The sequence below is a fragment of the Oncorhynchus nerka genome, linkage group LG4 (genome assembly GCF_034236695.1).
Source record: "Oncorhynchus nerka isolate Pitt River linkage group LG4, Oner_Uvic_2.0, whole genome shotgun sequence".
Taxonomy (NCBI): domain Eukaryota; kingdom Metazoa; phylum Chordata; class Actinopteri; order Salmoniformes; family Salmonidae; genus Oncorhynchus; species Oncorhynchus nerka.
Window position 1 is genome coordinate 63498921 of NC_088399.1, and position 18830 is coordinate 63517750.

General features: G+C 40.7%; 1 protein-coding gene across 1 annotated transcript in view; it reads left to right on the top strand.

Annotated features, from left to right (window-relative positions):
• Nucleotides 1-9131: 9131 nt before the first annotated feature.
• LOC115128382 (BOLA class I histocompatibility antigen, alpha chain BL3-7) overlaps nt 9132-18830 on the top strand; it is a 30775-nt gene continuing 21076 nt past the window's right edge. Inside the window, exons 1-2 of the mRNA XM_029658190.2 lie at nt 9132-9307; nt 13768-14031. Coding sequence (XP_029514050.1) covers nt 9238-9307; nt 13768-14031 — 334 coding nt within the window. The 5' untranslated portion in view covers nt 9132-9237. The remainder of the gene's footprint in view (nt 9308-13767; nt 14032-18830) is intronic.

Consider the following 18830-nt stretch of genomic DNA (forward strand, 5'->3'; position numbering starts at 1 on the left):
CGCTTGCAGGTTATCTAGACTGGCTTGTCTTAGATGAGAAATATATTACTTTATTGTCAATTGTCACAGACTATTTGTCTATTTCTTTTATCCCAATACGTCTGACATATGCCAAAGAATGACCCGTCAACACGTTGTGGTACATTTTAGTGCTGGGGACCTACTGTATAACTACATGAACCTGGCAAAGATCAAGATATGGCTTCTCATTCCCAGGTCGGACCATAATACAGATTCTAAAGAGTGTTAGGTCCTCGCATTGATGTGGTGACCTTTTACTGTATGTTTCTGTATTACAGCCGTTGAACTATCACAGACTTAATTACATTATGACTGTCAGGCCTTTTCTTCTGATTCAGATCAAATACAGTTTTACATTAGTTTGCTTGTCTGTATGTCTGTCCTCATTTCCCCCTGCAACACGTGCTGTGTTTTCATGACAAGCTGACACTGAAACCTACAAACTCATATCCGTGCTGGGGTGATGCTGTTTGGGACACTGCTCTGTTAATATACATGATCTCAGTCTAACAGAAGGAGGAATAGAACAGAGATGAACAACAGCCTCAAACACTAGTGCTGATGACCATGACAATGAATCAGCATACTCTAATCTAGACTTCCAAGGGGCATGTGAGGTAATGACATAGATATTGACATAAATAATATGTCATTTGGTCATTTATAGGTCTTTAGTTTGTCACTATGTTTGAACCTACATGCACTCTCTGGAGACACTGTTTTGGGCCTAATGGTTGATTGAAATTCATACCACTTACTTTCAGCTTCGTAAAACATTGCATTTTTTTTAAATCAAGCTCTGCCGGTTGGTTCCACACATATTTTAGGCTACTGCTGCTTGAGGTAGCTCAATTGGAATTGGTAAGAAAATGATATACAAGCTAATATTGTTTTTTTCTGATAATTTGTGCCTGATGCCTCAAGAGGGAAAGATTGGCATAGAAAACACATCAGGAATTCAGGGGCCAACGTTAAAATGAAGGGTTTTATCCTTCTTGTGCTGGGAATAGGCCTTGTAACAACGGTTAATGGAATAACACTGGTTAATGTAATAACTTTTCTATCTGTAATAACTTTTAGATTTTTTTATGTAATATAACTGGTTAATGTAATAACTTTTCTATTTGTAATAACTTTCAGATTTTTGTATGTAATATAACTGGTTAATGTAATAACTTTTCTATTTGTAATAACTTTTAGATTTTTTTATGTAATATAACTGGTTAATTGAATAACTTTTCTATTTGTAATAACTTTTAGATTTTTTTATGTAATATAACTGGTTAATTGAATAACTTGCCAGTTAACATAATAAAATGTTGAACGGTTAAGGGAATAACGTTTTCCACTAAATATAATAAGTTATTACATTAACCGATGAGGAACAACTTTTGGGATGAATAATGTAATAACATCCACCATAATACCAAAATCAATGTTTTATGTACTACTTCCCTCAATATGATTCACATACCACCACCCACTGCCAATTACAACACAAACAAACTCATGCGCATCATACAGGAATACTCAAACATAGAGACGGCCAAGGACACATTGAAATGTACACACATGCACAGTCATAGCCCCAAGGCTGGGAAATGCCAGAGACCTCGTGATACGATATTATCACGATACTTGGGTGCCGATACGATATGCATCGGGATTCTCAAGATTGTTTATGTATTATGATTCGATACTGTGATTTTTTAGCGATTCGATGTTCCAAACATATTGCTTATCATGTCTGCTGCAGAGGGACAAGAGAGAGACATGATAATATGAGTTTTGATCAGTAAAAGTGCTGAAGACAAATTGGCTCCCTATTTAAAAAGAGAGTGAATGAAAAGCTATGAAGGAAAAATACTTTTAGTGCAGTTACAACAAGTTTTAGTGCAGGTACAACAAACAAAATGATCCGACATATTGTAAAAAATATACTAATATCCCAATATGTAACTGTATCATTTTTTCCCCCATCACTAATAGACACACAAAAGCACACACACACGCATCCTCTCTCTCTCTCTCTCTCTCTCTCTCTCTCTCTCTTTCTTTCTTATACGTCTATCTAGCCTCAATCAGAAGATGGCCTACACACTGAAGCATCATCTAGTTCTAGTATCACACACACACACACACACACACACACACTCTTTATGTCTCTTTCTGTTTCTTTCTTTCAAGCCAACAGTGACTACCTGCCTTTATTCTGCTTCTGACATCATCACTGAAACAGAAAGAAAATGCTTCATCTTGTCGTTGTTCATCATTTATCTTCTGACTTTTTACACTGTAGTTCTGAAGAGACTTAATTCACAAGTGTTTGCTACTGGGAATGGATAGATATTACACACTAGACAACATACCCCTTCATTCTCTGGTACATACTGTAGGCTATACTGTAGTCCTCTCTGCTCTCCTCTCATCTAGTTACTTGACCCCTCAGGCCAGTCACCAACAGGGCTGTTAAGGCACAGTTACTGTCATCACTAATCATACATGTATGAAAAAGAAAGCACAGATCTACAACCCTCATTATAGTTCACTCATGGGAACAAACATGGCAGACCAGCCAGTCCTGTCATAGACAGGATTTGAATGACCAGTTACCCACTGGAAAAAGACTTGTGAACTAGTGTAGGCTATTAGTGAGGCCTATATACAGTATATCACAAAAGTGAGTACACCCCTCACATTTTTGTAAATATTTGAGTATATCTTTTCATGTGACAACACTGTTGAAATGACACTTTGCTACAATGTAAAGTAGTGAGTGTACAGCTTGTATAACAGTGTAAATTTGCTGTCCCCTCAAAATAACTCAACACACATCCATTAATGTCTAAACCACTGGCAACAAAAGTGAGTACACCCCTAAGTGAAAATGTCCAAATTGGGCCCAAAGTGTCAATATTTTGTGTGGCTCAATAGGGTTTAGGTCTGGAGACATGCTTGGCCAGTCCATCACTGCTACTTAATATAATGTTTACATACCCTACATTATTCATCTCATATGTATACGTATATACTGTACTCTATATCATCTACTGCATCTTTATGTAATACATGTATCACTAGCCACTTTAAACTATGCCACTTTGTTTACATACCCTACATTACTCATCTCACATGTATATACTGTACTCGATACCATCTACTGCATCTTGCCTATGCCGCTCTGTACCATCACTCATTCATATATCTTTATGTACATATTCTTTATCCCTTTACACTTGTGTGTATAAAGTAGCAGTTTTGGAATTGTTAGTTAGATTACTCGTTGGTTATTACTGCATTGTCGGAACTAGAAGCACAAGCATTTCGCTACACTCGCATTAACATCTGCCAACCATGTGTATGTGACAAATACATTTGATTTGATCTTTACCCTCAGCTTCTTTAGCAAGGCAGTGGTCGTCTTGGAGGTGTGTTTGGGGTCGTTATCATGTTGGAATACTGCCCTGCGGCCCAGTCTCCAAAGGGAGGGGATCATGCTCTGCTTCAGTATGCCACAGTACATGTTGGCATTCATGGTTCCCTCAATGAACTGTAGCTCCCCAGTGCCGGCAGCACTCATGCAGCCCCAGACCATGACACTCCCACCACCATGCTTGACTGTAGGCAAGACACACTTGTCTTTGTACTCCTCACCTGGTTGCTGCCACACACGCTTGACACCACCTGAACCAAATTGGTTTATCTTCCTTCTGGGATGACAGCCATGCCAATTTGACAGCCAATGACAGCCAATTTGATGCAGTGTACGGTGTATGGTCTGAGCACTGACAGGCTGACCCCCCACCCCTTCAACCTCTGCAGCAATGCTGGCAGCACTCATACGTCTATTTCCCAAAGACAACCTCTGGATATGACACTGAACACGTGCACTCAACGTCTTTGGTCGACCATGGCGAGGCCTGTTCTGAGTGGAACCTGTCCAGTTAAACCGTTGTATGGTCTTGGCCACCGTGCTGCAGCTCAGTTTCAGGGTCTTGGCAATCTTCTTATAGCCCAGGCCATCTTTATGTAGAGCAACAATAATTTTTTTCAGATCCTCAGAGAGTTCTTTGCGATGGTGTCCCATGTTGAACTTCCAGTGACCAGTCAGTATGAGGGAGTGTGAGAGTGATGACACCAAATTTAACACACCTGCTCCCCATTCACACCTGAGACCTTGTAACACTAACGAGTCACATGACACCGGGGAGGGAAAATGGCTAATTGGGCCCAATTTGGACATTTTCACTTAGGGGTGTACTCACTTTTGTTGCCAGTGGTTTAGACATTAATGGCTGTGTGTTGAGTTATTTTGAGGGGACAGCAAATTTACACAGTTATACAAGCTGTACACTCACTACTTTACATTGAAGCAAAGTGTAATTTCTTCAGTGTTGTCACATGAAAAGATATACTCAAATATTTACAAAAATGTGAGGGGTGTACTCACTTTTGTGATATACTGTATATCACACAAGATATTTATTGTATATAACTATAAACAATATATAATGTTATTTATTCATCTGTATCACCATTAAAACCTCTCACTAATCAATGACATTTACTTGCACTTTCTTTTTCAACTTATGTTTCTCCGTTCTGCCTGGTGCCTGATGACATTGTAATTCTTTCATCTCCTATTGGATCATAATTCCTCCACTGGTGTGTTTTCATATCACCTACATCATCATACCCAGCAGTCACTCATTATTCCATGATGTTTTCTTTTTTATGTGTGAAATAACATCCATAACACCACAGCAAGCATTTTAACCATAACGACTTTATTGCTAAAACATGTTTTTTGTTATAATGAAGAGATCCTATTCAACTTCTAATGCCATTCAAATATTGCCTAATATGTTTTATATATCCATTCAACAGATAAAATCAGCTAACTTTTGAATAGAAAATCTAATTTTTCAGTCTTCCCGAGTCGGAATGTCACAGAATATACTGACTGTTTGCAGAATGCAGAGAAACAAGGTAACAAGAAGGATTCCATGGCCTGATACTTTCATCTGATTAACAAGCTATGGCTTCTGCTCTGATGATCTTACTTCCTGGTGGTGCATGTGCCAAATTCCAGTTCTCTGTTGACAATAACAACTGGCTTTGCCAGAGGGAGTCGATAGAAGTTTACCCCAACCACTTTACCCCATATTTCTTTCACCACCCATTTTTTATGTTAGGATTGGAAGTAGGGTAATCTGATCCAAGATTTGTGATGAGAGGCAACTCCTACATTGAGCATGACCGAGACGGAGTAGGGGGAAGTTGCCCTAAGATGCTGATCTTGGGTCAGTTTTGCATTTGGGGGAGGGGAAGCGGATCCTCGATCTGTTCCTAGAGGAATCTTTGCCCTGGAGGGACAAAAACACCCAAAAGTCAAGTGACTCCTCAGGTGATTTCTTTGAAATAGTAGTGAGGAGAGTTACAGTCTACCTATAGATGGCACTGTGGCATTGTTTATCCTTCACTTTAGCCTGTGGTTTGATCCCTTTTATGAATCTTATCAGGGATTTTCCATTCACAGACTTATTAACTAACTGAACTTGATTTGGTTATCCCCTCCACATACATACCAGAGCACACTGTGGTAGTGTTAAACAATTCCAGAACATATTTTCATTGGGGAGAGAAAATGTGAAAATATGATCAAAGATGACTTGGTTGGACCTGTAGTTACTGTAGTTATGATCAACGAGTGTTCAGCTAGTATACACTGGCTCTGTTTAAAATAAAATCAGCAGCCTTTGTGAGACAAAAGCACTTTTTAAATTAAAATAATATTTGTTAACAAGCAAAGAATGTTACAACGTAAAGCATCCCACTCAGCAGTTTGATTATGTTAAACCATGATGCTTCAGTGTGTCGGCCATCTCAGGATAGACAGACACAAGATGGCTGCATGCTGACGTGCTTACGGGAAAGGGTGTGGGACTTACCTCAACACTTTTGAGTCCTCCCACCTCTGTATGTACAAGGTACTTACCATTGCATTTCTATGCTGTATTATTTTATTTCTGTGTTTTTCAATGTGATGATATAAAACCATTTCCTATCAAATGGAGCTAGATCCAACACAATGCACCTCCTTCAATGGGTCACATAATTATGCCAAATAAACCTCCATAGACCTTACCCTGAGATAGCTCTAAAGTGCCATCCTTTCAAACCACATACAGCCCATTGAGAATACTTTGCACAGGCTATAGTCATAGGTTTTTCCTCTTTAGCATCAAAGCATGTTATTGATTTGAGTCAAGACCATTGTAAGAACTAGGCCTACAGCAGTAGGTTGTTGCCAGACCTCCCTGTATGTAGGCCGACCACAACATGCTTCCAGTATCTAGACTGGCTTGTCTTAAAATTATTTATTGTCAGTTTGTTGTCAATTGTCACAGAGACACTGATATTTTTATTTTTCCATTATCCCAATACATCTGATATACTGTTTGCTAAAGAAGGACATGTCACATTTCAGAGGTGTGGAATTACAGTTGAAGTCAGAAGTTTACATACACCTTAGCCAAATACATTTAAACTCAGTTTTTCACAAATCCTTACATTTAATCCAAGTAAAAATTCCCAGTCATAGGTCAGTTAGGATCACCACTTTATTTTAGGAATGTGAAATGGCAGAATAATAGTAGAGAGAATGATTTCAGCTTTTATTTCTTTCATCACATTCCCAGTGCGTCAGAATTTACATACACTCAATTAGTATTTGGTATTTGGATGCCTTTAAATTGTTTAACTTGGATCAAGCGTTTCGGGTAGCCTACCACAAGCTTCCCACAATAAGTTGGGTGAATTTTGGCCCATTCCTCCTGACAGAGCTGGTGTAACTGAGTCAGGTTTGTAGGCCTCCTTGCTTGCACACGCTTTTTCAGTTTTCAACATTTTCTATAGGGTTGAGGTCAAGGCTTTGTGATGGCTACTCCAATACCTTGACTTTGTTGTCCTTAAGCCATTTTGCCACAACTTTGGAAGTATGCTTGGGGTCATTGTCCATTTGGAAGACCCATTTGCGACCAAGCTTTAACTTCCTGACTGATGTCTTGAGATGTTGCTTCAACATATCCACATAATTTTCCTCCCTCATGATGCCATCTATTTTGTGAAGTGCACCAGTCCCTCCTGCAGCAAAGCACCCCCACAATATGATGCTGCCACCCCTGTGCTTCACAGTTGGGGTGGTGTTCTTTGGCTTGCAAGCCTCCCCCTTTTTCCTCTGCTCAGCAAGGAAGAAGCCACTGCTCCAAAACCGCCATAAAAAAGCCATCGTTATGATGGTCATTATGGCCAAACAGTTATATTTTTGTTTCATCAGACCAGAGGACATTTCTCCAAAAAGTACGATCTTTGTCCCCATGTGCAGTTGCAAACTGTTGTCTGGCTTTTATATGGCGGTTTTGGAGCAGTGGCTTCTTCCTTGCTGAGCGGCCTTTCAGGTTATGTTGATATAGGACTCGTTTTACTGTGGATATAGATACTTTTGTACCCTTTCCTCCAGCATCTTCACAAGGTGCTTTGCTGTTGTTCTGGGATTGATTTGCATTCATCTCTAGGAGACAGAACGCGTCTCCTTCCTGAGCGGTATGACAGCTGCGTGGCCCCATGGTGTTTATACTTGCGTACCATTGTTTGTACAGATGAACGTGGTACCCTCAGGCATTTGGAAATTGCTCCCAAGGATGAACCAGACTTGTGGAGGTCTACAATTTTCTTTCTGAGGTCTTGGCTAATTTCTTTAGATTTTCCCATAATGTCAAGCAAAGAGGCACTGAGTTTGAAGGTAGGCCTCGAAATACATCCACAGGTACACCTCCAATTGACTCAAAGGATGTCAATTAGCCTATCATAAGCTTCTAAAGCCATTACATAATTTTCTGTAATTTTCGAAGCTGTTTAAAGGCAGTCAACTTGGTGTATGTAAACTTCTGACCCACTGGAATTGGAAGACAGTGACTTATAATTGAAATAATCTGTCTGTAAACAATTGTTTGAAAAATGACTTGTGTCATGCACAAAGTAGATGTCCTAACTGACTTACCAAAACTATAGTTTGTTAACAAGAAATGTGTGGAGTGGTTAAAAAACAAGTTTTAATGACTCCAACCTAAGTGTATGTAAACTTCCGACTTCAACTGTACATCTACAAGAACCTGTCAACGATCAAGCTGTCTTTGCATTTATAAGTCTAGTCATAAATAATACAGGGTCATTCTAGCAAAGGGCTAGGACTTCTTACTGAGTCGAACCAGTGATGCTGGTTGGGACCATGTTCTGTTTTTACATGATCTCAGTGTAACAGAGAGATACAGCACTAACAGAACAGAGATGAAGAAGAGCCTCAAGCTCTAGTGCTATGACTAACTGACCATGAAAACTGATCTGCATCACTCTCTAGAGACTCCATTTCAAGAGGGATCCAGGGGGGTCCATGTTGGGTCAAGTTGTAGGGGTCAAGTTAAAAGTTCTTGTGGCGGTTCTCATGAGAGACAGTTTCATCATAGTGCTTGATAGTTTTTGCAACTGCACTTGAAGAAATGTTCAAAGTTCTTTAAATGTTCAATATTGACTGACCTTCATGTCCTAAAGTAATAATGGACTGTAATTTCTCTTAGCTTATTTGAGCTGTTCTTGCCATAATATGGACATGATCTTTTAACCCCCCCCCCCCCCACACACACACACACAACACAACTGATGGCTCAAACACACATTAAGAAGGAAAGGGACTCCACAAATGAACTTTTAACAAGGCACACCTGTTAATTGAAATGCATTCCTGGTGACTACCTCATGAAGCTGTTTGAGAGAATGCCAAGAGTGTACAAAGCTGTCATCAAGGCAAAGGGTGGCTATTTTAATAATCTCAAATATAAAATATACAAATATCTAGACCCCCATCCCCAAGCCAGGCCCAATGAGAGCACTATTTTTGGCCGAATGGTTTACTGACAACACACAACTTACTTTCAGTTTCGTAAGTGAACCTTTGCTGCTTAGTTCCAACCGGATTCGAATGATGCTTGAGCTGGCTAAATTATCATTGGCTCAAAAAACGACATACACGCGCAATATAAATTGGTGCGAAATAAACGTCACCACATTCGTTCCTTACGGCTGAAGTAGCTAACGGTGTTAGAGTTAAACTTCAGATAATATATACAGTTATTAGAGACACCAGATAGTTTGGAATTGATGAACGTCAAAATGAATGGTTTTATCTCGCTGGTGCTGGGAATAGGCCTTCTTCATACTGCATCTGCTGGTCAGTATAAAGTTATTTTAGATTTGACAAAAAAAAAAAAAAAATCCGTTTATGTAGGTCATTTATTGAAGGCCTAGCGGTATGCTGAAATTAATTAGACGGGATTTTGACAATGTCCTTAATCTACTTCATCAGAGCCAGATGAACTCGTAGGTCTCATTTTTATGTCTGCATGCCGTTTGAAGGAAGTTGCTAACTAGCGTTAGCTCAATGACTGGAAGTCTACGGCAACAGATAGTCATTGCGCTAACGCTAGTTAGCATTGGCTCGCAAAACTACCTCTAACTTCATTCGTACTGGATGCAGAGATACACTACAGCCTAGGTCTATATTCTTTATTTTGAGAAAAAAAAGATGATTGATGGGTCTATGCAATATGGTCATTATAAATAAAATAAAATGTATATATCTTTAGGAGTTTTGGAATATTCAAAATCACTATTTGGGTCTGCCACCAAAATATAATTGCTCTTTTTTTATTGAACCTATATTTAACTCGGCAAGTTATTAAACAAAATTCTTATTTACTATGACGCCATACCCCGGCCAAACCCTCCCCTAACGAAGCTGGACCCATGACTCCCTGTCCTGTTTACCGATACCTCGATTTGACTGTTCCCCACCTAACTGAGCAGGTGATAGTGGGTTGGTACTAGAGAAAGTGTTTACCGAATGAAATCACGTTTTACATTAAGTCGTAATAAGCATATGAGGGGTGCAATCATATGGCTTGGAAATGTGTACTGTAATTCCAATCTTTTCAAGTTACAGTAGGTTCAGTTTCAGTTCAAATCTTTTTGTGATGAAGGTGAAGATGTGGGAAAGTACATCAATTTGTCCTGCAAGGAAAATTAATTTGGCATGTTATTTTGCAGTAACATCCTCAAGGTGGCAGTATTATACCAGAAATAAAGTTTACTGTCTTATAGACGCAAGCATCCCTTTGACTATCAAATCAAATTTGTAACATGCGCTTTCCCAACGATGTAGAGTTAGATTAAAATAATAATACAAGTTATATTAGAACATTTGAAATAATAACACAAGAAGAATGAAACACAAGAATGAGCCTATATACAGGGAGTACCATGTCAATGTACAGAGAGAGATAGTTGAGGTAGATATGTACATATAGGCAGGGTAAAGTGACTAGGCATCAGGATAGATAATAAGAAAGAAAATAGTAGCAGCATATATGATGAACATGAAACTGTGTGTATGTGTCAGACCTGGGCAGAAAATAGTTTTATTTTGTAGTTTATTTGAAAACTTTTCAAATACTCAAGGTAGTCAAATATACGTTATATAACTAAAAGGCAACTATTTTCTTTGATGTTCAAATACAGGTCTAATAATATTTGATAGTATTTTGATAGTATTTTGAATACCTCTCAGAAAACCATTTTTAATATAGGCAAGTTATTTGAAAACAGAAAGTATATGTTTATTTGATGGCCGAAAAATGTTTGATGAAGAACCAACAAACTACAACAGTCAGTTGAATTAGTCTAAATATATGATAATAAGCGCATGGTTTCGAGGGCTCTTGTATATGGATTTTAATGTAGCCTATAACTTAGAATTAAATACATGAAGGACATGGAATCACCTCAACATTAGAGTCGACCATTTATGCAGCTTCCAAATGACTAACAAATATAGTTTCATAATGAGTGAGACATAAGGTTATACAGTAACATTTGACATCAAGTTCTTATACATGTGTAGTAACTTTGATTAATAACAACATTGCTGTTACATAGAACTGGACATTGCTTTAATTGCATAATAGTTATTACATCAGTGGATAAAGCAACAGTGACTATTCATCTTGTGCACAGTACTTACAAACACTCTCAGCTCATTGCTGTGCAATTCAAATGCAAAAAAAAAAAAAGTATTATGTAACATGCTAATAAAATGTTGCTCCAAAAGTAATTTGTTTTATTACACAGGCATAAGAACAGTTTTAATGTTCAGTGTTACTGAGAATACTAACAGTAACAACATATTACTATTAGGCTAAGTGTTAAAAGGAAAGTAAATATCCAAAAACTGCCTTCTTGAATCAACCACAGCCAAGGTAGGTGAAAAATCATGTTAGTTTGTATTTTGGTAAAAAAATGGTATAGTGTGTGTTTGAAACAAGAACACTTACCTTACCCTCAGACGGACAAAGAGGTTTGAAGTTGTTTTTGAATTGCACCCAACTTGCTGTTATCGATGTTTGCAAATGGCTTTGAATTACTCATAAAATCATAAAATGAATTGCATCTTTCAACCTTTTCAGTGACATGTTGAAAGAGTCATACAGTAGTTGAGTATTACAACTTATTTATACTTATCTGTACAAAATATCATTTGTTTTACTTGATTATGGACATTCAGCGAGAATATATTCAGATATAAATGTATTGTGTAGATCAATTATGACAGTCAGATAGATTGGAAGAGTATATGAGATTGTGTGTGGTTATTCATAATATTTCTATCTTTAACATGCTGTTTCAGATACAGCCCTGTCATTAGTTGGAGAGATTACCTAAAAACACGCCACTTTGAGAACTTACACAGCAGGTTAGGATAATTAGGTTAATGTTAGGAAAAGAGAACTTACACAGCAGGTTAGGATAATTAGGTTAATGTTAGGAAAAGAGAACTTACACAGCAGGTTAGGATAATTAGGTTAATGTTAGGAAAAGAGAACTTACACAGCAGGTTAGGATAATTAGGTTAATGTTAGGAAAAGAGAACTTACACAGCAGGTTAGGATAATTAGGTTAATGTTAGGAAAAGGGATGGGAAAATTCTCTCCTAAACTTACAAAAAGCGACTTGTATTGAAGTGGCGTGTTTTTAGGGAGTCATATTAGTTGAAGGCAGCCAATCCAATAGTTTCAGAAAATAAGGATCTGTATTCAAACATTTTTTTAAAGTAGTTGCTTTCTCAGATCTGTATTCAAATAGTTTTCAAAGGTAGTCCTTTTTGTATTCAAATTGTTTCCCCGGAATTGTTTTTACTTTCCACAAAGCATATTTAAAACTATAGTGTTCAATAATCTGGTGTGTGTGGGTTTGTGTGAGTGTCATTGTAAGGGCGGCGCACAATTAGCCCAGCGTCGTCCTGGTTTGGCCGGTGTAGGCTGTCATTGTAAATAATATTTTTTCTTAACTGACTTGCCTAGTTAAATAAAGGTTACACAAGTGAGTGGGTGGATAGAGACTTGTGAGTTTGCATATAATCAGTACAAAATCGGGTCAATGCAGATAGTCCAGGTAAGCATTTGATGAACTATTTAGCAGTCTTACGGCTTGGGAATAGATGTTGTCTCAGAGCCTGTTGGTCAGAGAACCGATGCTCCAGTACCGCTTGCCTGTCTGTAGCAGAGAGAACAGTCTATGGCTTGGGTGGCTAAAGTCTTTTTTTCGGGTCTTCCTCTGACATTGCCTGATATAGACATCCTGGATGGCAGGGAGCTTGGGCCCAGTGATGTACTGATTGATGGCCAGCCTTTCAAAGCACTTTGTGATTACAGATGTGAGTGCTATGACACCATAGTCATTTAGGCAGGTTACCTTGGAGTTCTTAGGAACAGGAACAATGGTGGCCAGCATGAAACATGTTGGGATTACAGACTGGGGCAAGGAGAGGTTGAAATTGATCATGATGGCACTTGCCAGCTGTTCTACGCATGCTCTGAGAATGTTCCTTGGTATTCCGTCTGGCCCAGCGGCTTTGCGAGTGTTAACCTGTTTAAAAGTCTAAACCACATCGGCCTATAGCTTGCTCAGTGACAACACTGGGGTGCTACTGACATATTCAGAAAATAGGCTAAACAGTCAATTCTGCCAGCTTTGAGAAACAGAATTGGTATCCTCTCTGAATATGATGTCAGCTTCACCCCACAGTACTGTGAACAACAGAAATCAAGAAAACCTAAATATGTGTTTTGCCGTTTTCTCACCTTAATGAAATATAACCCACTATTATTAGACTGTCATAAAAGTCTATTTTGATGCCATGTTACATTTGCTGAGTCTGCTCAGAATCAAATAGTATAAATCACTTGGTAGCTCCTATCAGGGGATGAATACAGTCCAAGCTAAAATGTAAAGATCTTATTATCTATTAGTCTTACAGTGATGGTGTTCTTGGGCTTGAGTTATTATCAGTGTACTTCTCTGACACGTTCATTCCAAACATGAACACACACATTTGGAAGAGATACTGTGTTTTCATTATTCACTTATGTATGTCATAATCCACAGAAATATCTGCTTGGCAATATTGCATTGTTCCATTTCAGAATAGTATGTTTAGCGTCTCCATCTACATTATCCCACTGATTCCAGATAACTCTCCTGATAGAACATTAGTTATGTTTTTGTTCTCCGTGTCTGATAAACAAAATTAAAAGTATATGTCATGCCTGATCTGTTTCTCTCTGCTCTTTTCCACAGCCACCCACTCTCTGAAATACTTCTACACAGCAGTCTCAGGTGATATTGACTACCCAGAGTTCACTGCAGTGGGTCTGGTAGACAATGGCCAGTTCATGTACTTTGACAGCAGCACCAAGACTGCAGTCCCCAAGACTGAGTGGATGAAGAGAGAGGGAGCCGATTACTGGGACAGCCAGACTCAGGGCCTGATTGGTGAACATCAAACCTTCAAAGTCAACATCCAAACATTAAAGGATCGCTTCAACCAGTCCAAGTCCACAGGTACATGTGCACACAGACAGTCAGACAAACGGTCAATGCTCTTTCTCACACAAAGATTTCTTGTGATGTACATACAGTCTTAATAGCCAATAGATTTAAAAGAACCCTCGTTGACAAAATGTTCTGCTCTATAGTGATTAAGTTAAACCAAAACGAACACATACCGGACACTCTTCTAAAGGAAGTGTTTTATTATGGTGTTACCACAGCAGCAGATATGTACTATATTACTGTAACATAAAGGTAGTGAGTGAGCTCCATCAGTTCACCAGTCTATACTCCACCAGGACTGTATGGGGCTGCCGATGAGATAGTTCACAGACACAGAAAACAAGTTCGACAGCTGCCCAACAGGTTAACTCACATTACATTGCTGGTGTGTGCGTGTGTTTGTGCGTGCGTTTATGTGTGTTTGTGTGTTATCCACACGGCCCAGCTGTGTGCTCCCCTCTGTCCCCCACAGTAGAGCTGTCGTCTCCTCAGCCTCCCCGAGTGACTCTCTCATCTGATGGGACAGTAGAGCTGTAGTCTCCTCAGCCTCCCTGAGTGTCTCTCTGATCTGATGGGACTGTAGATCTGTAGTCTCCTCAGCCTCCCTGAGTGACTCTCTGATCTGATGGGACTGTAGAGCTGTAGTCTCCTCAGCCTCCCTGAGTGACTCTCTGATCTGATGGGACAGTAGAGCTGTAGTCTCCCTAGCCTCCCTGAGTGTCTCTGATCTGATGGGACTGTAGAGCTGTAGTCTCCTCAGCCTCCCTGAGTGACTCTCTGATCTGATGGGACAGTAGAACTGTAGTCTCCCTAACCTCCCTGAGTGTCTCTCTGATCTGATGGGACTGTAGAGCTGTAGTCTCATCAGCCTCCCTGAGTGACTCTCTGATCTGATGGGACTGTAGAGCTGTAGTCTCCTCAGCCTCCCTGAGTGACTCTGATCTGATGGGACTGTAGAGCTGTAGTCTCCTCAGCCTCCCTGAGTGACTCTCTGATCTGATGGGACTGTAGAGCTGTAGTCTCCTCAGCCTCCCTGAGTGACTCTCTGATCTGATGGGACTGTAGAGCTGTAGTCTCCCTAGCCTCCCTGAGTGACTCTGATCTGATGGGACTGTAGAGCTGTAGTCTCCTCAGCCTCCCTGAGTGTCTCTCTGATCTGATGGGACTGTAGATCTGTAGTCTCCTCAGCCTCCCTGAGTGACTCTCTGATCTGATGGGACTGTAGAGCTGTAGTCTCCCTAGCCTCCCTGAGTGACTCTCTGATCTGATGGGACTGTAGAGCTGTAGTCTCCCTAGCCTCCCTGAGTGACTCTCTGATCTGATGGGACTGTAGAGCTGTAGTCTCCCTAGCCTCCCTGAGTGACTCTCTGATCTGATGGGACTGTAGAGCTGTAGTCTCCTCAGCCTCCCTGAGTGTCTCTCTGATCTGATGGGACTGTAGATCTGTAGTCTCCTCAGCCTCCCTGAGTGACTCTCTGATCTGATGGGACTGTAGAGCTGTAGTCTCCTCCGCCTCCCTGAGTGACTCTCTGATCTGATGGGACTGTAGAGCTGTAGTCTCCTCAGCCTCCCTGAGTGACTCTCTGATCTGATGGGACTGTAGAGCTGTAGTCTCCTCAGCCTCCCTGAGTGACTCTCTGATCTGATGGGACTGTAGAGCTGTAGTCTCCTCAGCCTCCCTGAGTGACTCTCTGATCTGATGGGACTGTAGAGCTGTAGTCTCCTCAGCCTCCCTGAGTGACTCTCTGATCTGATGGGACTGTAGAGCTGTAGTCTCCCTAGCCTCCCTGAGTGACTCTCTGATCTGATGGGACTGTAGAGCTGTAGTCTCCTCAGCCTCCCTGAGTGTCTCTCTGATCTGATCTGATGGGACTGTAGATCTGTAGTCTCCTCAGCCTCCCTGAGTGACTCTCTGATCTGATGGGACTGTAGAGCTGTAGTCTCCCTAGCCTCCCTGAGTGACTCTCTGATCTGATGGGACTGTAGAGCTGTAGTCTCCTCAGCCTCCCCGAGTGACTCTCTGATCTGATGGGACTGTAGAGCTGTAGTCTCCTCAGCCTCCCTGAGTGACTCTCTGATCTGATGGGACTGTAGAGCTGTAGTCTCCTCAGCCTCCCTGAGTGACTCTCTGATCTGATGGGACTGTAGAGCTGTAGTCTCCTCAGCCTCCCTGAGTGACTCTCTGATCTGATGGGACTGTAGAGCTGTAGTCTCCCTAGCCTCCCTGAGTGACTCTCTGATCTGATGGGACACTAGAGAGAAGCAGCGGAGCAGAACATGTTGATGGTGATGATGGTGATAGTGATGATGGTGATGTGGGTTTGGTCTTCTCTGCTCTAATGGACCAAAGCTCCCAGCGACTCTCTGTGGGCTCTGCCTGCTGCTGGAGCTGATCAGGCCTCTCAGGGGAACTCTCTGCTAGGGTTGACCCCATTTTGTCGACTGGTTGATTGTTTGGTCGCTAGGCTGTTGGTCGACTGAGATTTCTTTAGTCGAGCAGTTTACACGGTGCACACGCTACCTATCTGATTGGCTCTTATCTTAGTAGACTAATCCATTGGGTGATGGCACAGTCCATCAACGACATGCTACTGAAAATGTATATGTAACGTTATTTTATATCAAATGCTCTTTCACCCGTGTTGGTAGTGGTTGCTGTCCTCGGTTCTGAAAAGTCATTTACAATGCAGTGTTGAATTGGCGCCTTTCCCCTATATGTTGCTATGTGCATAATAGCGAAGTTAACCAGAATATTGGTGTTGAGAACAATGCGGCGTAGTCAGCAGAGAAGTGAGGAGACGAGGAAACCCAACTTGATAAGGTCTATAATCAACAGCCTAACTTGTTAAATGTTCCTGGCTTCGTAAATCATCTATATATATATATATATATATATATATAGAAATAAGACAGATCCTGCTTGTGTTGCCTGGTTGAGTGTTTAATAGCCTGCTGATTCCAAGCCTCGCGCAATTGCAACAAGTCGGATAAAGCCATTCCATAAATTCGGATGTTTTTAATATTTGCAATGCTATAATGAAGGCTTTACTACATTTTTCGTTAGAAACGACTCTGGTACTACTTATCATTTATTTAGTGTTGTTTACTCTGTCCCAAATGGTCAGGAAAATTATATTGTAATCTAACAGCACCTGTTTTGTCACACAATAGGCACGCAGCTCTAGATCCTATACCCTAATTTTTCCTTGATCTCCTCCTTACTGTTGTTATTAAAGTTATTATTGTGACCATCATTATAATAAGTAATGTTGTTATCATTAGTAGGCTTCGTAGAGTAGTAGCCTTGTATAACCAGCATTGAGCTGGAGGCCTAAGAGCGCGTCCTGTTAATACCGTAACTTACTTACTGGCCAGTATTTATTTTTTTTGTCTTTTTTTTTTGTTTGTTTTGAATTTGACCCCTTTTTCTCCCCAATTTCGTGGTATCCAATTGTTGTAGTAGCTACTATCTTGTCTCATCGCTACAACTCCCGTACGGGCTCGGGAGAGACGAAGGTTGAAAGTCATGCGTCCTCCGATACACAACCCAACCAAGCCGCACTGCTTCTTAACACAGTGCGCATCCAACCCGGAAGCCAGCCGCACCAATGCGCCGGAGGAAACACCGTGCACCTGGCCACCTTGGCTAGCGCACACAGGAGGACAGGAGTCGCTGGTGCGCGATGAGACAAGGACACCCCTACCGACCAAGCACTCCCTAACCCGGGCGCCCTTAACCACTGCGCCACCCGGGTACTGGCCAGTATTTCAATATATAGACTACTGTATCAATCGATCAATCATTCATTCATGTCATCACACAGACCAGTCATTCATGCGTTGAAATGCAATCAAGCGTTTTAGTTTTAAAACTAAATAACAAAGGGAGAATTTAATAATTAGTCTAAACAATAAATAAACCACAATCCACGAATGCATGCAGCTGTTTTTGGTCTTTGCTATTGTAGTGTTGATTCCCTATGAACAGGCTCTGACACAGGAGAGAGCTGTACAAAACACATCCACTAAAATCAGCTTTCCCAAACGTTACTCTTTTAGGGTGAAGTTCCCATTTATTGCGCATATCAATATAAGTAGCTCTAATACATGTTCCTGTAGAAAAGGTGCAGAGAGATGCTTCTTTCAGCTGTCTGTGATACGGTAACAACTGTATGTCGTCTCCTCTCTCCTGTACTAACCCTTCCTGGTCACTTGTCCTAGCTATATACACACACAAACACACACACACATACACACACACACACACACACGTGACCCATGACCCCAGCATATAGTCCCCTCTAGTGTACAAAACAGGTTAAAATAACCCTTGACAGACAACATACACACAACACATAAACAGGACAAAACGGCTCCTTATTGTTCTCTGACTTAAGCAAGAAACAATTATACAAATGCAAAAAAAGGAGCCAACAATGTTTGTGTTTGTGTCTTCATGGAGGGATGATCTGCAGGACCATAGGTTGCTAGCACTTAGCCCCATCTCAGCCTATAACAAGGTCAGCTCTGTAGTCACTTAGCCCCATCTCAGCCTATAACAAGGTCAGCTCTGTAGTCACTTAGCCCCATCTCAGCCTATAACAAGTACAGCTCTGTAGTCACTTAGCCCCATCTCAGCCTATAACAAGGTCAGCTCTGTAGTCACTTAGCCCCATCTCAGCCTATAACAAGTACAGCTCTGTAGTCACTTAGCCCCATCTCAGCCTATAACAAGTACAGCTCTGTAGTCACTTAGCCCCATCTCAGCCTATAACAAGGTCAGCTCTGTAGTCTCTTAGCCCCATCTC